This window comes from Lytechinus pictus, chromosome 2 (genome assembly GCF_037042905.1).
Source record: "Lytechinus pictus isolate F3 Inbred chromosome 2, Lp3.0, whole genome shotgun sequence".
NCBI lineage: Eukaryota > Metazoa > Echinodermata > Echinoidea > Temnopleuroida > Toxopneustidae > Lytechinus > Lytechinus pictus.
In genome coordinates this window covers 35,799,401-35,826,269 of record NC_087246.1, presented here as the reverse complement: position 1 = coordinate 35,826,269, position 26,869 = coordinate 35,799,401, and the positions used below count along the sequence as shown (strand labels likewise).

At 34.6% G+C, this 26,869-nt stretch overlaps 4 protein-coding genes across 4 annotated transcripts; 2 read left to right on the top strand and 2 right to left on the bottom strand.

Moving 5' to 3' along the window:
- The first annotated feature begins 5,320 nt into the window (after positions 1-5,320).
- LOC129272297 (uncharacterized) lies at positions 5,321-7,306 on the top strand. Its single transcript, XM_054909450.2, has 4 exons — positions 5,321-5,389; positions 6,046-6,103; positions 6,438-6,671; positions 7,107-7,306. The coding sequence occupies exons 1-4, from the start codon at positions 5,378-5,380 to the stop codon at positions 7,172-7,174; spliced, it is 372 nt and encodes a 123-aa protein (XP_054765425.2). The 5' UTR covers positions 5,321-5,377; the 3' UTR covers positions 7,175-7,306.
- Positions 7,307-9,164: 1,858 nt separating this feature from the next.
- On the bottom strand, positions 9,165-14,434 carry LOC129272308 (uncharacterized). The gene is made up of 4 exons (XM_064095844.1): positions 14,286-14,434; positions 13,256-13,319; positions 12,426-12,716; positions 9,165-10,341 (listed from the first exon to the last, which is right to left on the bottom strand). Exons 1-4 carry the CDS (start codon positions 14,295-14,297, stop codon positions 10,274-10,276), a joined length of 435 nt encoding a protein of 144 aa, XP_063951914.1. The 5' UTR covers positions 14,298-14,434; the 3' UTR covers positions 9,165-10,273.
- A 2,773-nt stretch (positions 14,435-17,207) lies between these two features.
- LOC129280592 (uncharacterized) lies at positions 17,208-21,216 on the top strand. The gene is made up of 4 exons (XM_054916597.2): positions 17,208-17,391; positions 18,512-18,581; positions 19,236-19,532; positions 20,422-21,216. The coding sequence occupies exons 1-4, from the start codon at positions 17,380-17,382 to the stop codon at positions 20,493-20,495; spliced, it is 453 nt and encodes a 150-aa protein (XP_054772572.2). The 5' UTR covers positions 17,208-17,379; the 3' UTR covers positions 20,496-21,216.
- A 2,328-nt stretch (positions 21,217-23,544) lies between these two features.
- LOC129280600 (uncharacterized) lies at positions 23,545-25,899 on the bottom strand. The gene is made up of 2 exons (XM_064095843.1): positions 25,628-25,899; positions 23,545-24,189 (listed from the first exon to the last, which is right to left on the bottom strand). The coding sequence occupies exons 1-2, from the start codon at positions 25,897-25,899 to the stop codon at positions 23,556-23,558; spliced, it is 906 nt and encodes a 301-aa protein (XP_063951913.1). The 3' UTR covers positions 23,545-23,555.
- Between the last annotated feature and the right edge of the window lie 970 nt (positions 25,900-26,869).

Sequence of the window (26,869 nt, the reverse complement as noted above, 5' to 3'; positions counted from 1 at the left end):
AAGTTGGTTGGCGAAGATTCCTTAAATTACAGTTCACAATGATGGCGATGATGAAATTGATGTTGAAGCACGATGAATAACAAGAGTCACTGTAGCGAGTTGAAATGTCTGTGAAGACGATGTTGATGATGATTAACAGTCAATTTCAGCAATCCATGGGTTGAAAAGCGTTCATTGAAACAGGTTGATGATCTCGATGAGAACTGAGAATTCCTCTCTCAAAGTAACTGCAAACAGTTCATTGATGGCGTGCAAGTAATTCCACAGAAGAAAATGTTATATTCCAGTTGAAAATAAACTATGCTCTGACATAAAGTCTGGTGTGAAACTCTGATATGATGTGATCTCCTTGAAGAAACTGCCAGCTTATGTATAAATTATTCACTATTCTGGAAGCTTCTAGTATTGTCTACAAAAGAACATTCTGCCAATTTCTAGAGCAGTCTAATTTTATAAGACTCTTGAATGACCTAAGTGAAATTAACAATGTCAACAACATAGCTAATCCTATTGTCATTTTCACTGCCACCAGCAGTCTATTGTCTATTGTCTTTGGACATTCCAGAAATAACAAAGATTACTCAAAGATTACTCATGTCTAACAAAGCTTTACTGAGACATTCTGGAATATTCTTAAATATTCTTAATCATTCTATGCTATGAATATCCTTAAAGAGGAAATAACCAAATAAATAAATGTTATTGGTCTTACAATTCTTCTTATATATAACAATAATATATATATATACAACGTTAAATGGCTTTCAGTAATGTCTGTGGCAAAAAATAACAGTAAGCAATTATTATTTTCTTCCTGAAAAAAAATTTGCCCCTTTTTTTCTTTCAATTTCGAATTTTTGATTTTCTATATATCTATGTATATTTACGATCATGTCTTTGAATCAATCATCCAAAAGAATTGATTTTGTTCTGTTTATAACACTTTATAAAACGATTTCGATTCCTTTTTAATAATTGATTCATAAACTGTAGTTACCTCTTGAGTGCAATTTTAGTAAATTTCCACTCTCAAATTAATTCTAATAGTCTAGGCGATTGATGAAAAAAATGTTCAGATTGTGATAAAAGCATGAAACTGTCACACATGATCAAAATAACATTCCGAACATCATCAACTGTGGTGCCGAAAATGAACTCTAATTAGAATAGCAGCGGTTGTTAGGAAACGTATTTTCATCAGCAACCAGAACATAGGATGCCTATGGGCCAATGATATTAAATGATTATGATGCAATTAAACATTTAAAACTACAAATCTCCTATAAAAATTACTTTTCAAACTGCGTTGCCATGGTAACAGCATATTACAATTAATCTGTAAACATCTTGCGGATTGAACTACGTCTTCCTTCTATGCCCGTTAAATTTGGTACACACATAATGTCTAGAGCGAGAGAGATGAAAGGCACACTCTTCGCATTTGTCAGAAATTGTGTTGCCATGTTTACCACATACTATGTCAAACAAGTAAAAGAAAACTCATTGCGGATCAAAGTACTTCCCCAGTTTTTAGCCAGTGCTCATTGAAGTTGGCACACACCATACTTCAAGTGAAATATACAATGAGATAGGGCCTACTGATGAAAAAAAAAGTCACCACCAAGAACTCAAGGAGACAAACGGAACGCATCTGACAATCTTGTCTGTATAACGCCATTCAATATAACGGCAGTGCTGTCTTTGAAAAGACGAATAATTATTCAAAAATAGCACCATTCACAAGGGGTGGCAACAAACGGATTTAAATCCAAATTTGCTTTATTTCATTTTCAACAGAATAATAAAATGGTCGTAAATAATTCCAATGACATTTGCAAATGAAACTTATAACAATACAAATTGAGGTAGGTACAATGTATTATAATATTGTTCATAAATAAAACAAATTATTATATAAAAGCAAAGTAATATTCACATTATAAAGATCTGAAGAAATGGAGGGATCCACTAAAAATCAAATGCTTGAAGTGTGTGGGCCCCCTCTAAAAAATATTGTAGAATTGTTTACTCAGCAATAGGGGTGGTATCTGCCCTTACCTAGCATTCGTTGCTAATGAAAGTGTTGAATATTTTGGCACCACTCCTGAAAATAATCAATATGAGGTGAAGAATGATTGGCCAAGTTTTATGCTTTAATCATTTTCTGAGCAAAAGTGCCTTTTTGGGGTAACCAATCGCCTATACTATAAAGAAAGAGAAAAAAATTAAACAAGCATAGCGCTGAAAATCTCATCAAAATCTGGTTTAAAATCGATTTAACATTAGTTTTCGCCCAATTCTGTTTTGGCTAACTATCATGTTTGTTATTAATACTATGTGTTCATGTAGATAAAGATATACATACTTCTTAAAGAAACACAGACTGCCAGAATGGCCCATACGCGGTTCTCTTATAATAAAAAAATGAAAATTTTATCTTCAAAGTAAGTAATGATTTACAAAACGATGTGAAGAATACGCAGACAAAATGGGATCAGTCAAATATTATGCTCACTGGCGGACCCAGGGGGGGGGGGGGCACAGCCGGCCCGTGCCCCCCCTTTTGAGAGTCACAATTAAAATTTGTAATGTAAAAATGCCGTTAAAATAAAGTGTGCCCCCGTTTTTTTTTGTATTTTTTTGCTTGTCAAATTTTTTTCGTGGATGAAATTTCCTTATTCATTGGTAAAAAACCTTTTTGTTTTTTGCTTGTCCTCGGGAAATGTGCTTCCCCTTTTGGAAAATCCTGGATCCGCCCCTGGTTGTGCTATTCAAAATTTTAGACTGTTCTAAGTATTTAACATTCCTTGGCAATTTCGTTTATTTAACAAAAAATGCTCTCCATATTAGTGAAGCAGATCTTTTTGAAGTGTCCATTCAGTAAAAAAAAATAAAAATACAACGTATATACACTCGCTATGGGTTTTTTAACGATTCTGGTTTTATTGAATACTTTTTTCCCCTTAAATTTGGCCCCATTTTATCTTTAAAGCTGCAGTCCGACACGAAATATCATTTTATTTTCAGGAACTTTCGATACCATTAATTATTCTATTATTCTCTTACTGTTAAGATCAAACGTGTGGCTTGTCATTTGCCTGGTTCAGGAATACTATGAGCAAGACAGCACAGTTTGTCTTGAATAATCATATGGTGTTATTTCTTTCATTTTTTTTTATTCTGCAAAGTTAAAGCTGAATTAATATTACCTGTACCATTTTAAAACTAGAAACCCGAAATTATACGCAGAGCAGGAAATAAATTTTACCTTCTCTGTCCTGTGCTCTACTTTCATGTCCAAATGAAATGAAATCCAAACTTTAAGAGCCAGCAGACAAAATGTATTAAAGAGTCGAACATTTGTCTCAATATATTATTTTTCACTGTCCACTGAAGTGATGAAAGTATCCAAGTCAGTATACTGACCAAATTGCTTACAATTATGTGGCATGAGCATAATTACAACATGAAGGCAAAATACATTCATTCGACCCAATCCATTCCCAAGATTTTTGAATCGATATAGCTGATTGACAAAAGTGTAATTTGCCATTTGACACTGATTCTAGGAAGGGTAATCACTGAACTTCCTTTGCTAAATGCAAAAGAATTATCACTTAACTTTTGGAATTATGTGACTAGCTGAAGTATTAGGGCTATTCAACGTTTCACGTGATAAAAAACATCTCGTCACGAGATGATTTATTTTCGAAATGAGACGGTCGGCATACCGTTTTTTCCTGGGCCCCGTCTTACAAAGAGTTACGATTGATCCAATCAACCACAACTATGGAAAGCCAGCAACGTCAACATCTAACATACATGTTTGTTCAAAATATTTTCTAGATATGATGCATATTTTCTTACCTCCACTGTTTTCTTGACAATTCAGTATGCTTCTTTTTGTTTTCAAAGGACCAATTAGCAAATTTCCTAAAGAAAAAATTATGACAATGATGGATTTCCATATACGTGAAAGTGACCGGATCAATCGTAACACTTTGTAAGACGGTGCCCTGGTCAGATATGCAATACAAGTCCTATCTCCTATCCTCTAGGAGTCAAACTTAGACCCTCCGATTTCATCTTTATTTTTATGTTCGTTTTTAATTGCTATTTTAGCACAATGGGGGAAATGTTAACGCTCCTGGCATCAGTACCATTTTTATCAAGACAATGGACCAAATTGGTTCACAAGCTGTAATAAGATAGGTTTTCTAGTTTGTTTGTTTATTAAAACAATGTATTTGGCCAACTGTGAAATACCAGTCGCTAATGGACGCATTGTTGTTTTTAGTTTTATCTAATGGAAACCCAATTCAAAAGAATATATGAATAATCAAGACATCAAAGTTGGTGATTATCTCATTAAATATCAAACCACCTTGTCACTTTAGTACAAATGACCTTCTTCTGATCATGCGCAGAATGGAACTCCGAACTGTCTTATTGTGGCGCAATCAAGGTGTCGATGAAAGTTGATGAGTTACTCAGTTATGTAAAATAGATATCACAATAATTGTATCATGTATTCCTGATATAACTAACCTTTGAACTTCGGTTACCCTTTTTTTAAAGAAACACCCTTTATTTTTGTATCTCCGATTTGTATGCTGAAAAAAGTGGATATAGAAATGAAATAAACCAAAAATAAATTAAGATTAAAACAAAACTGGTTATCTTCATGCACTGTGGCTCTGACGCACCATCCGTTAAGTCATCCTGAATTCTTTAAATTTTGTGAACGACGTGAGACCTCTTGTTCTATCCCCATTTCTTCACAATAATTGACACTAGACTAGAACACCAGATAATTCTCTGTATTTCCAAATGAGAACTTCAATCAAGCGATCGGTCGCCAAATGACTTTCATTGTTTCATTTACTTTCAAAGGTAAATGAAAACAAGATAATTATTAGACAGTGTCAATTCCATTTAGGTGAGACTGAGGGAGATAGTGGGGGGGGGGGGGGTAGAGAATCCTTGGATCTCAATACAAACGTATCAGTTGGTCGTTCACTCGTTTTGTTTGTTAATTCTTTAATTTTGACCTTTCAAACTGTCAACTTCATCTTAATGGTATATAAATATTAATTACGCATATAAGCAGAAACGAAATTCGTAATGACAGTTTTTATTACCTTTCATAAACAAATTACGTAACATGTCCTTTTGTTCTATTCTTATACTGTCATATCATGTCATATTTCAATCTCGCAATCGTGAAAGCCAAACATTTCCTACCTAAAGTTTGATTATGTTGAAATACTATAAAAGGGAGAAAATATAGTCATTAATCACTCACTCATCAGCGTTCAAAATAACTTTTAACTTTTTACCCTTTTTTCAAAACGCTCGACTCAGCAAAACTCCTGAAATGGCTCAATCGGTAAGTACACCATTATTTTCCAAATCATTCCAGCAGAAACTGTTTAAACTGTGTAAATCTGATTTAGTTTTCACTTTTTAAGAATATTATGGATATAATGAGAAGAAAAAATATTAAATTTGATAACATAAAATTAAATATCTTTTGAAAAATGTTTACAATGAAATAGAAATAGAAATCTGTATTATATACCAAATGCTTATCTAAAATCGCACAGGTCGGAGTATACTAATGGTATTTGCTATTGAATTCCATTTATATTAATCATATCACCAATTTCTTCATTTTCTGTTCTACATTGAAAATACAAGGGAACCTAAGATTTAAAATAAAAAATCATATCCTTCTCGTTTTATATCTATATTTCATTTCATTTTATCCTCATTTGTTTTTATGATTCATTTTTTTTAAATCATTTATTTTCCTTCCGTTTTGGGGTAGGAATCTTATACCTTGTGTGATTTATTTGTAAAAACTTTAATTCTAAATCTAATGAACGATCGAAATTGGTCCGAACAGATCCTTACACTTATCTGCAATAACATGGACTTCCTTGATTATTGAATTTCAATTAATACTTTAATTCATTTCACGATTTAAACTGTAATTGTATATAGTATAAAATTGAGTATTTTATCTATTCATCCCCTCTACAGGTAAAAACATTCTGCGTTTGTCTGTGTCTCGTTGCATGTTTTGCAATGGAAGTAAAAGGTATAATATTTATTTTTTCATTTAAAAATCAATAGAGAAGGAGATGTATTTTTCGAAATCTGCAGATATATTTCTTACTCGGGTATATATCTATTATGTCTTTCATCATTTTTGTAAATTGCTGATGTGTATGATATTTCATATTTTTAGGAAAGCGAATTTCCATATTACACAACAAAACTTGTTATTATTATTTTTTTTTGGTGCAATTATTTTGTATCTTATTACGATGATGCAGATCATTATTATATTATGCAAATTATCTGTTTGCTATGTGTGTTATACTGGTAAAGCCAACGAATCATCATTATTTGATAATTTCCTTGATTTCTAGCCCAAACTACCGATCGCACTGCACAGTTCGAAGCTCTATGTGACAGATACAGGCAGGTGGTTGACACGTGTAAAGAAGACCTAAGAGGACTTCTCACATCTACTGAACAGAACCTGTTTGATGAAGCTGAGAATGATATGGTGTGTTTGGTAGAGGAAGGAGAGCAGGATAGCGCTGATGCCTGTGAAATCTTGGAGAAAATTTGCCTTGAAGTTGTCGACTGTTCTTCTACAGGTGGGTTATATTTCAATATCTCCTTATGTCTTATTCAAATTTCTCTACTTTTTTCTGACACGGTGAAATTGTCCAAAGTCATGTAAGTGTAGTGATACAAAATACGTGGAAATTGACTGATATAGTGGTGCTAAAAAGTTAGTGAACCCCACCAAAAAATGAGCATATTTAAAAGCGATCAAGTTCTGCCATCTTTTAGATATTTTAATGTGAAGTCAGGTGAAAAAATAATACATTCAGTTTGTTTCTCTGTGCTCATCAAACATTGTAGTGTTGTCGATACATTCAACCATCAACATGAACGAGTGCATATTTTGGTGGGGTTCACTAAATTTTTAGCACCACTGCATATCAATGTTCTGGTTAGCCTTAGGAGTTTCTTCGTATGTTAATGATCATTCCAATTTTGTTCTAATTATATTTCTTTGCTTGCAGCTCGTTTCAGACGTTCTTCGTCTGTCTCTGCCGAATCATCATCCGTTGAATCTAGTGAAACAGACTGAGGAGGTAATTTCAGGTCAAAGGTCGAAACACAATATCCCATCTTCCCTGAGGACCATATCTATGATGCTTTGCCTTGAGTCGTCATGTGTATGAAGATCACTTTTTCATTTGATTTTTCTATAAATGACATTTTAAGATGCTGCTTGTTTCTTTTTTATGTATCTTCCTTTCACTAATATATTTAAATAAATTCTAAACAAGTATTGCCACATTTAATAATTTGCCTGTCATCTCTTAAGTTTTATATATAATTTTTGGTAAGATTGTTGCAAAAAAGTAATTGGAAAGGTGAAACCTTGTAAAACTAAGTGAGGAAACTTAATAAAAGAAAATGCTGTGTTATGCTGCAGTAACATTATTATTTTTTATTCAAACCACCTATATATAGCTGGTACCAAAACATGTTAAAACGGCTGCTTTCGACTCGCCGTAAAAGAAATGCGACTGCGCCATAAATGAGGTTGATTGTGAAACCACTTCCATGGGGACTATGGGAGGAGTTGTGTAGGGCGTGCGTGTGTGTGTGTCATGGAGACACAGACAGGAAAGAGGAAAAGATAGAAAAGCGTGAAAAGATAAAGATGATGTGAATGGGACGAAGAGGGGGGGGGGGGAGGAAGAGAGAGAGAGAGAAGATAGAAAGGATGATTAAAAGAGAGGCGGTGAAAGAGAAATAATTATAGAGACAACCAATAAGCAACTGGTGGGTGGAAAAATGAAAGTGAGAGAGAGAAAGAGAGAAAGAGGTGGGCGTGTGAGACGGTGAGCTGAAATAAAAGGGGGCAAAAGAAAGGTGGGAAAGTTTATCCATGGGTATACATTGTAATTGTGGGCAACATAACACAAATTTTGGTTCTTGTGAATAGACATCACCGTCGTAATTATCAATATCGGTAACTCAAGAAGCAAAATCATCACGATCACAACTACCATCGCCACCACCACCACCAACAAAATATAACCCTTAGATCACTCACTTCAGCCATCACCACCACAGCAATCTCTATATCATCATCATCGAAATCCCTACCTTACCCATTTCCTCGACCACCATTATTCACCTACAATCACCACCACCTCCACCTGTGGAGATGCCGTGGCCGAGTGGTCTAAGGCCCCTGACCACAAACACATGGAAGTCCGGGGTTTGATCCCTGGCCGCTCACCTATGCCCTTGAACAAGGTATGTCATCTACTGTGCTCTTTTATCCTACATTCAAATCAATCATGTGAATAGCTATGCGTGTACTTTAAAACAAAATAAACAACCCATTACTTCCACCATCATTTACACCTTCATCACCGCCACCCCTATGACGCATATCATCATGACCAGTGTCATAGATCCCATTTACACATAAGAGTGAGAGTGGCATGAGGCCGACTCGATGAAACCGGCCCATGTTTAAAGGGGGTCATAATCACCACCACCAGCAGCACCACAACAACAACAACAACAACAATCACCCTTACGATCGTCAACAATGCCCTCAACCCCACTATCATCAACATCGGTATGGACGGCTCAGTGATAGTACGCCCGCCTCATGCGCGGAAGGTCGTTGGTTCGATCCCGACCAAGTCGTACCAAAGACTTAAAACACGGGAACTCCAACATCATGTCTTTTAATGGCTCGACATGGTGGAGAGCAGATACATGTATAAGGGCCCATTTGAAAAACAGTTGAGAGTTGAAGTTCCTAACTCTGGATAAATAGATTACTATTATTATTGTTATTATTATCATTTTCATTGTATTAATAATCTTTCTTCCTCCATTATCGCAATTTTATTCTCCCCATTAAAAACCCATATTTCCTTCACCATTGTGGAGACAGGAGACATCATCATCATCATCATCACCTTAACACCTTGTCAATCTTGTCATCATTGTAATTACAATTATCATCAATTAAATCATCATGATCATCATCAATCATAAAGAAACGACAATAACAGATGCAACAATTCATCAACATCAATAACTTACTTTCTGTAAAGATATTTAATTTAAGAAACAAAATACAGCTGCCAAAGCAAGTAAAAAATCAATTAGTGCATCTTTCGTCAATTTGTATGGGTCGAAGAAAGAATGGGTGATATTCCAAATTTGTGACGTTGGTGTAATCCTTATCTTAATTAACACTTTGCAATAAAGGTGAATATTAAATGTATAGCAATATTTCATTTTCATTTCTTTTAATTCCATATTCATATTCAAAGATTGAAACTAACGTTGAAATTAGTAATTCACAAAGAAGAAGATATATTCATCATTAGTTCCAGTGGTTTGCTTTATCTCAATCTATACAAAGCAAGAATCATGATCAAGATGATAGTCATGAAGAACTTTCGATTGGGGGTTACTTAAAGGTCAAGTCCACCCCATAAAATGTTGATTTGAATAAATAGAGAAAAAAAGCAAACTAGCAAACCGCGGAAGTTTCATCAAAATCGGATGTAAAATAAGAAAGTTATGGTACTTAAAATTTTTGCTTATTTTTCACAAAACAGTGATGTACACAACTCAAATGAGAAAGTCGATGATGTCCCTCACTCACTATTTCTTTTGTTTTTTATTGTTTGAATTATACAATATTTCATTTTTTTAAATAGATCTGACAATAAGGACCAACTTGACTGAATCATATAGTATTTAACAATGCTCATTCTATATGTTCAGGGAGGAATTAATCGTTGTTTCTCTTGACAATAAGGAGAAAAATAGAATATTCCCTATTTCATAAAATAAAATACGAAAGAAATAATGAGTGGATAACGCCATCAGGCTCCTCATTTGCATACCCACCAGGATGTGCATATAACTGTTTTGTGAAATTAAGCAAAACTTTAAAATGTCATAACTTTCTTATTTTACATCTGATTTTGATGAAATTTTCAGTGGTATGCTTGTTGAAATTTTCTCTTTTTATCCAAATCAACTGTTTGTTGGGGTGGACTTGTCCTTCAAGCTAGGCTGACACTTGCACGATTCTGTTATAATTGTCGTTATACTGTATGCTTCAAATGCAGAGGTGAAAACCTATTGTATTTAACTTAATATTTGCAGAAAATCCATCCGTGTTGGTTGAATTGAATTATTCCTTTCTTCGCACAGATTTCTTGGAGCTACTTTTCACGTGGCTTTTCCTCTTAGTCAGTGGTTCTGGGAGATCAAAAAAGAGAAACATAAAAGATATAAATTAAAATTATAACGCCCTCATTAATACCATCATGATCATGATCATTAAAAGGAATTACAATTCCTGGGTGCTTTTTGCGTATAGGGGCGCTCGTTGTTACAGCTTAGTAACATTCAATTTGAATACCAGTTAGTTAAATAACTGGTATTATTAATAAATTATTTAATCAATTTTTTTTAAGACTACAATGACGTGCACGAGCTGAAAGAAAGGTTAGAGACAATGTTCTATCATTATTTAATTGCTTGTTAAATCTCCGCGCTGCACTTTCAAACATCAACGTATAGATTGAGCTTTCTGGAGAAAGTGACGATTCGATACCAATTTATTGTGGCATTTTACTTTGAGGATGTATAAAAAATGATTGTTTTGTTGTTGCACGCTATCTTCATTCTCTGACATTTTTCTGAGAAGTCTTCTAACAACATTTCCAGCTCCTTCATTACACCCCTGAATGACAACAGTCACTGGCAACATCAGTTACCATGGTTACAGGAGTAAAGGCAGTAATCATGCTAATGGGATGCTCCGGGCTAAAGATATTTATATCTATAGAGTAAAATTCACTGAGCAAAATGCTGAAAATTTCATCAAAATCGGATAACAAATTAACGAAGTTACTGAATTGTAAAGATTTGCATTATTCCAGTGAAACAGTTCTAGGCATGTCTTCATGAATATTCATTAGGTGGGTTGATGCCACATCCCCACTTTCCTTTTTCTTCTGTTGCTGCATGAAATCATAATTGTTTCATTGTTTTCATAAATGTGTAAATGATGTGTCTCCATTATGATGAAATAAGTTGCAGCAATAAATAACTAATGTACTTAATCAGTTGTCAATCCAATTGTTTTAGTTCTTGGTAGAAAAAAATTGAATAAACCTAATTTCATATAATAAATACAAAAAAGAACGATTGGGGATATGACATCACCAGCCCACCTAATGAATATTCATGAATACATGCCAGGAATTGTTTTACCGGAATAATGCAAATCTTAAAAATTCAATAACTTTGTTATTTTTTATCCAATTTTGATAAAACTTTCAGCGTGTTGCTCTATGAATTTTACTCTATTTATTGAGATATAAATATAATCAGCCCAGAGCCTTTAACCTTTGACAGATGTGCAAATACTGAAACCTTTGAATATATTGGATAGCCTATTTTTGGGGGGCCTGAGTGTCTAGATTGATCTTGATCGTCATCATGACCATTACAATCCAAAGTTCATCTGAAATAAAAATATACATATCATGTTTACGATGAGAAAAGAGTGCAAAAATGTCACTTTTTCAGGTCTAAATAAACAAAACTCGGGCTGACATTCGCCAGTATTATTTGATTAGACCAGTACATATCATTAAAAAAAATCTCACGCTTGCACTAATATTTGACATATACATAAGTTCATGACTGCAAAAATGCATTGAATGTCCCAGTTTTAATGATAAAAAAGATAAGCTCATGCTCCGCCTTCACATTACTTATATCTGAGATACCTGCCCTCTTCACAGCCTTCCTATGTCAGCCAGTGCTTGAAGCGTTCCTTATTCGGGTCAGTTATTAAGTGAGATGCGCATCCTGTTTTTCATTTACAAAACGTGATTAAAATTTCTCTTTTTTAAGTTCAGAATGTTACAAAAAAATTCAAATCGCGCTTTGTGCTCACATTATTTTTCTATATCTTCAAAATGAGCTCTTGCAAAAAATGTCCTTAAAAATCCCCTTTTCTTATGTAAAAAAAAATCAGCCCGCGCTTCACGCTGGTATTGTTCCGTTGATTACGCATCTTGTTCATGATTACAAAAAGTGCATAGAATGTTCCATTTTCAGATAGAAATAATATGAAGCACAAAATGTTGTAGGACTACCCCCTCCACAATAAAAAAATATAAAACAAAAGTGGTTTCTAGCCCTTTGAGCGGAAGCTAGATCGGGGAAATTTTGATAAATATTTAGCCAATAAAGACACTTAGAATTTAATAGTCGGCGGCACAGCCCCGTCAGATTCAAATCTGAAATTATAAGGGGGTGATACTTACGAGCATGGGGGCACTTCATCAGTTCTCCAAGTTGCATGTAGTCACAGAGATGAGCAATCACATGACATGCCGTGTCAAAACGAAGCAACGATCCTTCGTTCTCGTTCCCCGTGCAGTACGTCTTGCTGTCGGCAGCCTCAATGAAAATCTTAGCTTTATCGGAATGCCCTTTCAACCCATCGGTGAGGGTTCTGTTGCATTTCATGTCATATTCCTTCTTAGCCTCCTGGTATGGGGTGCACAGGGACATCACCACTGCTGCAATGCTTCGGTCAGGTTCTGGTTTTTTGGCTGAGAGGAGAAAAAAAACCCGGGTAAATAATTTGAGGTTTGGTCACGTGATTGGATGCTTAAGTTATTTGAAGGAATAAGTTCAAGTATAGAAAGGTACTATGTAAGCCTAGTGTCAAACAAACTCACAAACTATCAAATTACAAGGACTTCGCCTACCATTTGCATATTGAGTAAAACAACAACTGAGGGTACTGAGAGTGCCCTTAAGGAAACAACTCGCAGATAGTATCGAGCGAGCGAAGCCAGAGAGCAAGAAAAAAACGGTTTAAAATTTGAATCTTAAAGATGTCACAAAGTTTCATCATAAAAGGCCAGGCAAACAAATTATTTCACTATTTTCTTGTTCTTTTTTGTTACTATTTGGTTTTCCCTCGACCGTACCACTTTTTTCTGTTTCTCTCTGACTCTCTCTCTCTTATAGGATGAAGGGGGCCTACCCCCTACTGTACTCTTCCTCTCAATCATTTGTTAAACAAGGGCATCATGCTCCATACCAGGTCATATACTTATCATACAAATTTCTAACTATTTCTTACCGATTGTATATTGTATTACAGCAAAGCCTATGACGAGAGAGACAGCGATTTGGGTAATTCTTATCTGAAACAATAGAAAGAAGCAAACAATTTACTATTAGAGTTATTTCAAATGCAGAAGATTATTAAGATTGCGCCTACCTGCACTCTAAAAGAAGGGTTTATGCAAAATTGGAAAAAAAACGCAACGTGCATAAACTAGGAATAAGGTTGTGCAAATTTAACCAATGATGTGTAAAAATCGTCCAGAAAACGTACTGTTGTTACCCAAAAAATTTCCATTTGAACCCAATGTAGGGCAACTATTGGCCCAACCTATTTAAAGCATTTATTTAAAGAACATTGACCCACACATGAAGATGCAACAAGATGTTAAATTGCGATACGTTGCATTGAACTATTTCGTTGTACGCACGTGGCACCACAGTTTTTTGTGTGGAAAGTACTGACCCCTAAACTCGCGCGATCACATTCCCATAGTTTCAAGTTCCGCCCGGGGTTCCGCCTGTGTAAATTTTTAATAATCCTTAACAATAAAGCTTATAACCATGTTTTATCTTTAAAGGAAATTTAAATGGCAAGAATTACTCCAGACCACATTGGGACAAAGATACTGTGAAGGTGAGTTGATTTGCTAAAATAAAAAATTGTTACGCAGGTTAGATAACTTGACATATCCCAAACTTCTGAATTGACCCCCCCCCCCCGATAAAAAGACCTTCAAACGCACATAAACCTTATCTAAGAGTATATTTCTCTAATCGTATCAAATTTTCAGGCATTATGTTAATCAGAATGATTGATGTTGAGTGAAAATATAAGTATATTCAGCATATGCATGCATGTCCTTATTCATAATATGAAAATACACAGCAGAATTCTGATTGAGTAATGTTTGATGGTAAAATATCCATACCAAATCGACGAAACGTTACAAATTGGCATTTTTTTTAAAAACAAAATATCACGTTAGTTATATAAAAGTTACATAAATTACTCCCTTAAAGTTATGAAAGATTATATCTCTTACCATTGTTGTCATCTTTAAAAAGGGGGAAAATCCTGTTAATAGATTTCTTTAAAATCCGAATACCGATAATCCAAAATCAAGTAATACTTATGATATTTGCTAAGCAAAGACTTGAATGATCGTGCTCCTAACTAGATAAGATCAGAAATAAACTTTGTTTTAAATTTGTCCAAACAATCGCAAGAAACTTGCCGAAAAAAAGTTTTCTCACATTCTGTGGTTAAGAACACATTGTATTTTGTGCATACAATGTAGCGGATGTATAATATTAGCGTTACCATGGAAACAATTGAAGCTTCGCCAAGCTACCCGTCCTTGCCGTCATTATAGAGAAGGTGAGTGAGGCTTACCATTGTGTTGAATGTATACCCAGCATGATAGATCAAAATCTTGCCAGCAGTTAATATTAAGCACTAATTATAAAGAAACTATTTCCATTTCTAATTAAAATTTTCGCAAGTGATTATCTAAAAAAATGTGCACCAGATCATTCATACACAATTAAAAAATATTATATTAAAGGAGAATGAAACCTTTGGAACAAGGTAGCTTGTGTGAAAACAGAAAAATCAAAGAAACAGATCAACGAAATTTTGAGAAAAATCGGACAAATAATGAGAAAGTTATGAGCACTTGAATATTGCGATCACTAATGATATGGAGATCCTCAAATTGGCAATGCGACAAAGATGTGTGATGTCACTTGTGAACAACTCTCCCCATTACTTTAGTATATATTTCACTTAAACTGCCTCTTTTTTCACATCTATCAGTAGAGCATATATTCTTTCTATAGGAGGGCATGTAATACAGATTTTTAAAGAATACATCATGTATAAAGAGTTTGTATCACCATAAGAAAAAGCAAAAAGATACATTTTGGGGGTATTTTATAGTCCATCATTGGGAAAGTTGTTCACATGTGACATCACACATCCTTGTCGCATTGCCAATGGGAGGATCTCCATAGCATTAGTGATTGCAATATTCAAATGCTCATAACTTTCTCCTTATTTGTCCGATTTTTCTCAAACTTTCTTTGTTCTTATTCTTTGATTTTTCTGTTTGGACACAAGCCTACTTGTTCCAAGGGTTTCATTTCCCTTTAATGCTCTCATGATCAGTTAAATCGCTTCGTTATGCGCTAACACTTCTTCGAACTTGATTCATATTCAGTTTGACTTGTAATGTTCTGAACAATTTATAATCTGTTTTGCTTTGAAATCTACTGTATTTGGTATCGATTTAGAATTGTATACATGTCATTAGTAATCATGAACAATTCGACAGCCCAATAATTTCAAATCTGAGGTGGTTTTTTTTTCAGGACATTTTCAGCTGTGCGACAGTGTCAGACTCTATCGATGATATTCATATCGCTAAAGCTATACAAATTTGATTCTGGCTTGACGTTTAACACCTGTGACCATACAAAGAGGTGTTAGTTCTTGGTCCAGCTGATTGGATTCATCTCATTTTATTCAGAGGAAGGTTTGATTGAGGGCCTAAACATCACAAGAACATTTCCCTTTTTTCTGTGTCATACCCATAGGTGCCAATAAGGGGTGAAATCTCGTCAATACATCTTTGAAATGCCAACAAGTTTTATTTCAAAGAAGAAATTCTATCGAGTCATCTACAAATTAATAATAAATCAATGCAAATTCAAACCATTTTCATCCAATTCAAACCAATCATTTTTTGTTCAATCTACAAAAGAAAGATAAAAATACAACATTTTTGCAGGGGTTTCTACATTGTTTGTATGCCAGTGATGATCGCGTAATCGAAATAAATTTATAATAGGCCTTACATAAAAGTAATATGACATAGTAAAATATATTACCATGTGCCATTTTTATAATAGAGGAGTGAAAACATAATTTTTACTGTAAGCACATGGTTTAATAATAAAAATGAAAAACAGAGGCTAACTATTATAAGCAGATATGCTTGTTGAGTCATAGTATCCATAAGTTGTCCTTGCATGACCTCTAGTATACAAATTAATGGCACTGACAATAATCTTACCTAAATCCAAAACTATTCCGCCAACGTTTCCGATTTAAAGAGCCACTCATCGGGAGAAACCCTTATGGCCCATCTTTCTGCAAAATATTATTGTTCAGTTCTACCTTTACCCTCTGACCTTTTGACTTTGCACTTTTATGAAGTAAAAACATCACTGTCTACAGATCCTTTTAATTTCACTTTTAGTTTTTGGTGATATTTCTCAGCGATCATTTTTATGATATCCATTGTATTATTTCGAGCGCTTGTCTTCTTTTGATATTTGCATTCTTAAACTATATTTTGCGAAGATATCCCTCTTACTTCAGTTGGTCTATAATATACTTTAAAATATAAACAAATCTCTTTGAATCTAGGGCATTTACACTAGTATTTTAAAAAAATCGCAAATGACCTGCTCTTTCCATCGTAAAAAATATGCTCGCGATGATCTTTCTAATCCCTTCATTAAATTCATTAACCGAACATGCATGGATTATTATTAGTCCGCACCCTATAAATGACAGTGAACCAATGCCATTTGGAGGAGCCATGAGCATTATAAGTCTTCGAAGGTGAACATCCTCACGAATTTACATTATTTTGTTGATGATGATTTCATTATTTTGCAGAATGCAGATGTTTTTTTATTTCCTTCCCATATTCATATAGTATTGCTGTTCATGAAGATTTACTGATAACAGTTCGAGTGACAACCGTTCAGCGTTTTGGAGGGCAAATCTCGTTCAATTAATGAAATTTCCTTCAGTTCTACAACAGCTAGTTGCTGTAACAAATGTTGGGATGTTATCTCCAAAAACATCTACGTTTTCCTTTTCAAATATACATGAAAATGAATCATGTCGAGGTTAATAAAAAAAGTTATAAAAGTCTAACTCGTCTCATCCTAACATCATTCATCTCTTAGATTGGCTCAGACTATAAGCTTTATCTTCATTTGGCAATAGATTCCTCGAGCCATCGTCTGTGGTTATTGTTCTAAATATTCTCTTGGCAATATTTCAGTTTGAATTAAGGCTTCGTCTTCAAATTTACTATTAACACGAGAGGGAGCACGGTCATCATGGGAATTTCGGTAAGTTGACAAAAGATTCGTTTATCGCCTGGGTTTATCGCAATTTTTTTGAAGTAGGGGACATGACAAAACTATATGCATTATACAATCTTTATTACAAAAAAAAAACTTCCACAATTTGTGATAATAGTTACATCAGGCTCACGACCATAATGTGAATATATGTGAATGATATGAACATATGATTGGGTATAAAAAAAATCTACCTGTCTTCAATTCTTTTTCTATATATTAAAAAACAAATTATCATCGTGGACCTAACCCCTTTTGCAAGTAAACTGAAATGGATCCAATCTTTTTTTATTAAAAAATTGATTTTTCTTTGCCACTTTCATTCACGTTTTCATTTGAATTTCAAATTTTCTTTTGTATCATCAGAGTGACTAAACATTTAGAGGTTTAGAGACAGAAAACAATAAAATTTATGAAAAATTGACCTAACCCCTTTTGACAAATGAGTTCTTCAGAACAGTTTAGTTGCAAAAGGGGTTAGGTCCACTCCAAGAATATAATTTTTTTAATTCTCCCATATTGCAATATTCTTATGCGAAACTGAATTTTCATGATACACTACCATGATAACATTAAATTGGGTATAAAAGAAAATTACCTGTCTTCATATTTTTTAAGATATTCTTTTCCAAAAAGATTATGTGTGGACCTAACCCCTTTTGCAACTAAACTGAAATGGACCTAACCCCTTTTGAAAAAAAGTGATTTTTCTTTGCCATTTTGGTATACTTTTTGATAGAAATTTCAACTTTTCTTTGGTATCATCTTATAGAGCTACTAAAAATTTATACATTGAGACATAAAAATAAAAAATGATGAAAAATGGACCTAACCCATTTTGCAAGTGAGCTCTTCATTTAAAGCTTTGATGAGATTGGACCTTAATCGAGTAAGAGGTCTCTAGTTTTGTATCTTTAATCATTAAATACTGAATCGTCACTCATAGGTATTGTCATGCGTCCGTAACTTGATTCCAATTAAGTCTTGTTCTTTAAAACAAAAGGGGAGAAATTGTCGTATTGGTCAGGTCCAGAAAACTCTATCTTAATCACCGAAAGTGAAATGAATCGAATTACATTGTCTGCGATGCCTTTTGATTGACTCTCAGGTGAAGCTTTCCTGTATCTTTTGTCTGATGTGCCTTTGCTCTTCTTTGGTTAAGGAAACACAGGCAAATGGTAAGTGTTCTAATTTTGTAAAGGGATACCATGCAAATAAAATATTAGGTTCTCATACAGCACTCAATCATATCAATTTATTGTAATACAGTATAATCAAACATTTTATAACTCAGAGGACGGGGTGTAGACGGGGTTTGCGGGGGGGGGGGGGTTGAACCACTACACTTTGCCCAATGACAATATAGCATTTGATGATAAAACAGCATATAATCAAGATTGGATTATGCATCAAACAAAATTGTACAAATAAATTGAATCCATAGAACTCTGTTATATTTGAGAGAGCGGGGAAAGAGTGGAATTATTTTGATCTAAAATATAAATATTTCGAGCGATTTATAAACGACGTTATCATCACTATTCATACAACTGCTATTATTACTATTATAAGCATCATGATTATCATGACTATCATCATTTGTTATCATATCTATTTTTTATCATAGATATCATAATTCAACATTTTTGTTGTCATTGGTATTTTCAGTGTTATTATCGTTTCATCATCATCATCATCATCATCACCACCACCATCAGCAACAACAACAACAACAAAGTCATCATCATCCCTTTTATCAGTGTTTGTTTAGGGCTATAATTTATGAAGCATGTCAGGATGCAATCGGATTATTTTTGCCCTCTTCCTTACAGTTTTCATATCAAAGGCCGCCCTTTACCTGAGCGATGCATGTACATTGTTCGCCGAGGAAGTCGCGGACGAAGGAGGGAAGTGCGATCCCGACGTCTACGAGGAGGTCATTGACGAAGTCGACGAGATCGAGGTACCTGGTGCAAACCACGACATGATCGAGAAATACCTGATCGAGGCCAACAAACCGGGCAAGATGTGCTTTTCTCCTGATGGAACTACAGTGATTCGTCTACGGGATGGATGTGCTACGATGGATGCCGTGTGTAACGGGAAAGAAAACGTCATGGACTGCGATCGTGAGTAGAATTTGGGCTAATTGGCTACATGAAAGCCAGCCCACCCATTGATGATACATTCACCTGTTCACACGAACCAAACATACTAAATAACTGTCCGATGGTAGGCATTTAAGCTAAATGCCTTTGTTGATCTGGAGTTTATCCTGAATTTCGCCGGTGTGAGTGTAGCAATAACCGGCCTTTTCCCCCTTCTCCTCCTCATTCTTCTCCCTTTTCATCTTCTCCTTCTTTTTCCTCTCTACCTGCTCTTTCTCCTTCTCCATTTTTCTTCTTATCCTTCTTCTTCCTCTTATTTCTCCTTTTTCCTCTTTCCTCCTCCTGCTTCTTCTCCCTTTTTCTTCTTCTTGTTCTGTTCCTTCATCTTGTTCTTGTTTTTCTTATTCATCTTCACCTCCTCCCTTTCCTCCTTCTTCTCCCTTTTCTTTTTTTTCTTCTCATTCTCTTCCTTCTTGTTCTTCTTCCGCTACATCTTGTTCTTCTTTCTATCGTTCTTCTCCTTCTTATTCTTATTCTACTACTTCTATATTTGCATTATTCCATGTATTTTTTAAATACTTTTTTTGTGTGTGTTTGCGCGTAAAAAAAGAATAGGCCTAAATAAAACGGAAAGGTGAACACTCAGTTTCTTGGTATAATGCTAAAATCTGACGAAAATACGTATACATTTGTATTTTATAAGGACATCATGCAAAGCTGTGTAGCAGGAGAGAAGACCTGACGTTTCGAGCAGGTTGATTTTCGGTTTTTCAGAAAGACCGAAGACTACCAGCCTGCCCGAAATGTCCAATCTTCCACACAGGTCTCTCCACTTCAGTTCACATAAAATAGGGTGTGTGTTCGTGTGTATGTCTATATATAGATGTCTATATTTATTCTCTTTTTACAGAAATGGCCACAGTGACCAATGAGACACCTAGCACGACAGCCAAGACAACTACTCGGTCCAGGAGAATTGACTGAAGATTTCTAGAGAAGTCTGAACCCGCCTTGGAATAGAATCCCACGACTCTCGCTCAAAATGCTGCACACTCCGATTTGCTTCCATATATTGTAATTAGGCCTAAATTAATTTGATTAATTTGATTTGATTTATTTCATTCTCATTACATTTAAAAAAGCCTATACTATATTATTTGATTAGACTTTATGTGAATTAATTTGAATTAAATTATATTTTGTCCGATTAGATTTGTTTTTAATAGTCTTAATGGATTATGATTTGTTTGACATTGTATAATTTGTTTGACATTATATAATTTGTTTTATTTTGGTTGAAAATTATAGTTTGTGATTTATTTTTCATTTGATTTATTTTTCCCCATTTTAATCGTTAAGCAATTTCATTTTTCCATTCCTTTCCACAGTAAGAAATTTGCTTAGCCGAGTTAGATATGAGTAATAATTTCCCGAACATTTGTGCACCAAAATAATTCCAATGATTTAAATCTACGACTAAGTTACCTAGCTTATTATAAACCGCCATGAACACATATTTGGAAAACAAAACCACATGTTGTTTCCAATATGAAAAACCGTTATTTCTTTTTTTTTTTTTCTGTATAGTTTGGTACTATTTTCCTTTCCGTAGATGTATATATTTGGTTTGTATTTGTGTTTGTAAATTTTGATCCTATAGTGTTTAGAATTGAATAAAATATTAAATACCTTCAGTATTCAATACAAAGTCTGTTTATTGATAAATAACTTTGGTCTATGATAATGAATAGCGCTTCCTATGAAAAGAAAACGTGAAATGAACTGCTGATGACATGAAACGTTGAATATATAGTACTAATGAAAATGAGTTTGGATAAAGTGCTCGTCGGAGAAAGTGTGTGTAAACATCACTGAGAGAAAGAGGACATTCAAATTATAGCAGCAGAAAAGCATAGACAGATATATATAGATGTAATGTAGATAGATAGTAAAATAGATAGGGTGTGTGAGAGAGAGAGAGAGAGAGAGAGAGAGTAAGATAGGGAGAAGAAACATAAATAGAAAAAGCTAACATGTTCTCCGGTGCTGATGTTGATCATATTTCCCAACCCTTTCCCTTACGATACAATGTGAATTAATGTGGCAAAGTTGTTATTCAGGAAACGCTTGAAAATATAAGTCAGGTTATGTAACCCGGTGAGGATGCCAACTGCAGAGAGAAACGAGAACGGGAGGGAGAAGAGGGAGAAAAAGTACCATTAACCAGCTGACTGCCGAATTCTCGTATTTTATACAGAGAATCTGTACAGAGAGAACTGATCAAAAAAGGAAACTGGATAAGTAAACAAAACAGAAGGATAGAAGACATTACTCAAAGATATTCAAGTAACTAAATTTATTACAAAATTATAAGATATTTTACAAACTGAAAAGAGGAGTTGGGAAGGGAGAAAAGATAGTAAAGGCAGAAGTCATCTCTGTTAGAAACCTCATGTTTACGATTTTTGACAAACATGGAAATGAAAAAAAAGCAAAAAGGTAAATCCAATAACTAATTCTTTTGATTTTGGGCGATTTTTTTGGGGGGAACAAAAAATGAAAATGTTTGTGAAACAAAAAAATGTTTGCCAAGGAAGTTCGACAAAACTAACTGCAAAATTCTGGTACATTTGATCAATAAAATCATTTAATCTTTACCAATATTTGTGACCAGCAATATCTATGCTGGAAAGAATGCATCGTCATACAGTGAGTTCACAATGTAAACTATAATCATAAAAAATGTGACATACTGCTAAAATTCTAAAACTTGACACAATGAAGTTATTTTGTGTTTCCGGCAGCAAACACACCCCGTGAAGCACGTACTGCGACACTATTTCATTTCCATTTATAGAAGAGATATTTACTTTACCAGCACTTTAGTTTTTATTAACCCCAACCCATTTTAAGAGTGTTGGTCAATGTTTACTAGTTACAAGCAAAAAATTTTGGTTGTTTTATTTAATGGACAGTAGGTAACACATTTTCTGTGTTACTTGTGTTTCCATCATGTTCTATTACTACATCTATAATATCGATTTTTAAGAGAAAAAAAACTCATATAATTACATTGCAGACACTACTTGGTTGGTATTTGACGAAAGGTTCAAATCTTAATGGTTATGATAAGTTTTCTGCCTTATGACCAGATCGAACATGCGAACTCTTTTACTGGATGTAAGCCAGAAATACCAATTCAATTAACTGAAGGACACGAATAAATGCAGAGCGTTACATAAACCTATATGTAAACTTAATGGCCCGAATTCACAAAGGTGGTTTCGTTTGAAACCATGGTTTTTAGAAACCGTGGGTTTTAGAAACCATGGTTTTTCAAAAACCATGGTTTCTAAAACCCACGGTTTGAAACCACCTAAAACAGTTGACTCAAAATCATGCCGAAAACCCACGGTTGAAACCATGGTTTCATTTGAAACCACCTTTGTGAATCGCAAAATCAGTAAAACCCACGGTTGAAACCATGGTTTCTGCAAAAACCACCTTTGTGAATTCGGGCCAATATGTTGCCATGAGTATAGTGATATCATGAGAGTGAAAGGAAGAGCAAAAAGTCCTTCCATCACCCTCAACATGCTGTCGATTTGCTTTCATATTCATTTACTTGCTACTGCAAGATCAGTGTTAAAGTAGCTGCAAATAACAGCATATTGTATTATGAATTCACACTCGTAAGTTGAGATATATTAAGAGAACGATATATTTTCAGATTTAAGATTATCCTCTATGACCTGTATACGCGGGACAGATAATCGAAAGGACGAAAGATCAGAAAATACTTCCGGCGCCACATTCTATGGGCGTTATTAAAAAAAAATATCTTATTCCTGCTAATTACAGACCTGCATGAAATTATTTTCCATTTCAGGCTGTTGATTAAATAGTGAAAAATAGGCAATATGCAATACTAAGACATATGAGGCATCAATTCTTTCCCAATTTTACTGAATAGTGATTTTCATTAGCCAGAATTATCAGCTTTATGTTAAACAGTGAACAGATGAAACTCTTGGTATATATTGATTACATCTTGTACTTGTTCATTTCCTCGAAGTATGGCATTGATGCTTCTGCAAGCCTCCTGACATCTGGAGCTACCGTGTCCAGGGGGATAGCGGGTGTAGGTGGTGCAAATCCACTGGAATTGGTGGCTGTCTTGAAAAATATCCGGTCATCCAATGCTCGATCGATCGATAATTTCCACTTCTTGGTGGCGTCCGCTGAAGCATCCCATTGGAGAAGTGAATCACTGAACGGAAGGCCGGTCAGATGGCAGAATTTAGAGAGGACCTCAGCAGGGTTGGCCAACAGATCATCTGTGTTGAGCACGATTGGATTGGGATTCACGTTGTCACGGACATACCTCCACAGTTCGAAAGTTTCCCTGAAGAACTCACGAGGATTCAGTATGGCGTCATCCTTCTCAAGGTTGAATAATTCTGCATCGCCATTCCATAACCCTAATTGAGTCATGTGACTGATAATGGCCTTCTTGTAAGAGGTGAAGACTTTATACGGATCCCGGATTAGGAAGACGTGTTGAAATCCCCGTGGTATGTATTGTCGTGATTTATCATCAAGAAAGATGAATCCACCTTCTTTTGCCAAGATGTATCTGCTATCTGAAGATTCTATCTTCTGCTGCACATCAGCAAACCTATAAAGAAAAAAAAAAAGATGTTCACCTACATTTATTTGTGTTCGAAGGAACAATTTAATGTTCACTTATTTCAATAAAAGTGCAATATGCACATTAAGGGTTGTATAAGTGAAGGAACATACGCTCACAGACTGTGCTCATTTCTTTAATGAAAAAAATGTGAATTTAAATTTTCCCTTCGATAATATTACACAGGAATTGATTTATCATGGAACATGTGAAAAAAGTCGTTTTTATCATGAATAATCCTACATTAACGAAAAAACAGCGTCTTTATCACTAAAGCTATAAACTAGAAGAAAGTTATTTCCAGTTGTTTGAATTAACTGATTTGTTGAAAATAATTGGAGAAATTCATGAATTCAGATATTAGTGCCAGATTAAAGTAAGGTGCACCAAAGGCCATGACAAAATGTATATCCCAACATTTGCCCAAGGTAAGTGACTAAGAAACATAAATAATTTTGCATGAAAATAAGGAAACCATGCAACAGTACAAGTAAAATTTTGATCTGAATACAAATGCTTAAGCCTATATACGTTCAGAAGCATCCTTAAAGGTCAAGTCCACCCCAGAAAATGTTGATTTGAATTAATATAGGAAAAAATCAAACAAGAATAACGCTTGAAATTTCGTCAAAATCGGATGTAAAATAAGAAAGTTATGACATTCTAAAGTTTCGCTTATTTTTCACAAAACAGTTATATGCACAACTCAGGAACATGCAAATTAGAGAGTCGATGATGTCCCTCACTCACTAATTCTTTTGTTTTTTTATAGTTTGAATTATACAATATTTCAATTTTTACAGATTTGACAATAAGGACCAGCTTGACTGAAGCATTAAATGTCTAAACAATTGTAATTCCCCATGTTTTTGGAGGAAGAAAACTAGTTTCACCTTCCACTGAGGAGAAAATTAGAATATTTCATATTTCATAAGATAAAATACAAAATAAATAGTGAGTGAGTGACGTCATTAATCCCCTCATTGGCATACCGACCAGGATGTGCATACAACTGTTTATACAATTCTGCAAAACTAAAATACATCCGATTTTAATGACATTTTCAGTGTTATGCTGGTTGGATTTTTCTCTCTTTGTTCAAATCAACTTTTTGGTGGGATGGACTTGTCATTGAAATATCCATAAGTTAGTGTTATTAGTAATCTGTTGTAATAAGGAGTACTTCACATATTTTGTTTAATAGGGGTGATAACAATAATACTGATAGTTATTACGCTTACACACACCCATCCACTCTTACCCCCCCCCCCCCACATACACACACACACGCCATACCAACTAAGTTGTATAATCATGACATCATGGGGATTTCAAACAAGAGCAAATAATTATGGGACGAAATTCAATAAAGTGCAAACTGTTGATTGTGGTAGCTTTTGATAATTGATAAAGCCCGTATATTTACAAAATTCGAGAGGGCTCAATTTCGCAGCCGACGAAAGGCTTAAATATTGTAGCTGCTTGTTGTGCCTTTTCTTCATTTCCTTCATAGGTCATCGGAATATCTTCACCGGTGGCAAGCTGATATTGTTTCCGAACTGCACTGCATGCAACGAAACATTCGAACCAAACTTCCATTCCTTCGATGGCACTGAGACATTTAGTCAAGGCTGTCGATATAGTTCTTGGAACAACCCACAAGAATAAGCGTACACGATTCCTTTCTGAACCTGACATTTTTTTGCCATACGTTTTCATATGCCCTGTTTGAAAAAATAAGTAATACTTATAGCACATAGGAATAAATCAACAGTGGCGTAACTACGGGGGGGGGGGGGCATGGGGGGCACGTGCCCCCCAATCGGCTGGCCAAAAAAAAAAAAAACGGGGAAAAGGAGAAAAAGAGGGAAAAAGGAAAAGAAACGTAGTGGGAAAGAAGAAATTATTGTTCATTATAATGTTGTATTATATTATAATTATGTTATTTGCACTGTATATTACATTAAAAAAACATTTTTCATAACTTTATGAAACATGATTTGCTCAGGGCCTATGTCTTCATTGTTCTGGTGCTCGCATTGTCTGTTTAACTAAATATAATAGATCAAATATTTTTCGGAATACTATAGTTTTCAAGTATATTTGAGAGACGTGACGTTGTCAAATCAAGTCACTATATACCAAATATATTTCCTCGCACTTCGAGGTATTATTGTTTTATGTAGTGACATATATCATGACTACTTAAAGTGATCACCCCATTTTAAAGTCTTAATATAAAACATTTCCTGCCCGTGCTTACGTTCGCATAAAAGGATTTGTGACATATGTCTGCTCTTCATGAATTCCTTAAATCAGTCCTTAAAATGTCACGTTTTCTGATCTGAATATAAAAAATTTTCAGCTCGCACTTCGCGCTCGCATCATTTGGTTAGCGAAATACGTATGGTCTTAGTGAATTCCTACAAACAAGCCGTTGAATGCCCCTCTTCAGGTCTAAATTTCGTATATTTTCAGATCGCGGTTCGCGCTAGCAATATTTGATTAGTGAGATGCGTATGATAATCATGATTACAATGACTACAAAAGTGCTTCATGTGTTTAGATGTAATTCTAATTAACCAAATCAGCGAGCGCTTGGCACTCGCATTAGATGACTATGGTGAGATATGTATACTCTTGGATTCCTAAAATATATACAAAATTT

What these genes read in the sequence shown, in the direction of transcription:
- LOC129272297 (XM_054909450.2), top strand. An exon ending in TTTTGCAATGGAAGTAAAAG is followed by an intron (nt 6,104 to 6,437) that starts GTATAATATTTA and finishes CTTGATTTCTAG; the next exon opens with CCCAAACTACCGATCGCACT. An exon ending in TGTCGACTGTTCTTCTACAG is followed by an intron (nt 6,672 to 7,106) that starts GTGGGTTATATT and finishes CTTTGCTTGCAG; the next exon opens with CTCGTTTCAGACGTTCTTCG.
- LOC129272308 (XM_064095844.1), bottom strand. An exon ending in TGTAATACAATATACAATCG is followed by an intron (nt 12,717 to 13,255) that starts GTAAGAAATAGT and finishes TTCTCCTCTCAG; the next exon opens with CCAAAAAACCAGAACCTGAC. An exon ending in GATGAAGTGCCCCCATGCTC is followed by an intron (nt 10,342 to 12,425) that starts GTAAGTATCACC and finishes TTGATCTCCCAG; the next exon opens with AACCACTGACTAAGAGGAAA.
- LOC129280592 (XM_054916597.2), top strand. An exon ending in TAAGGAAACACAGGCAAATG is followed by an intron (nt 18,582 to 19,235) that starts GTAAGTGTTCTA and finishes TCTTCCTTACAG; the next exon opens with TTTTCATATCAAAGGCCGCC. An exon ending in AAACGTCATGGACTGCGATC is followed by an intron (nt 19,533 to 20,421) that starts GTGAGTAGAATT and finishes CTCTTTTTACAG; the next exon opens with AAATGGCCACAGTGACCAAT.
- LOC129280600 (XM_064095843.1), bottom strand. Translation starts at nt 25,899, where the DNA reads ATGTCAGGTTCAGAAAGGAATCGTGTACGCTTATTCTTGTGGGTTGTT. An exon ending in ATTGAGCCCTCTCGAATTTT is followed by an intron (nt 24,190 to 25,627) that starts GTAAATATACGG and finishes TTTTCTTTATAG; the next exon opens with GTTTGCTGATGTGCAGCAGA.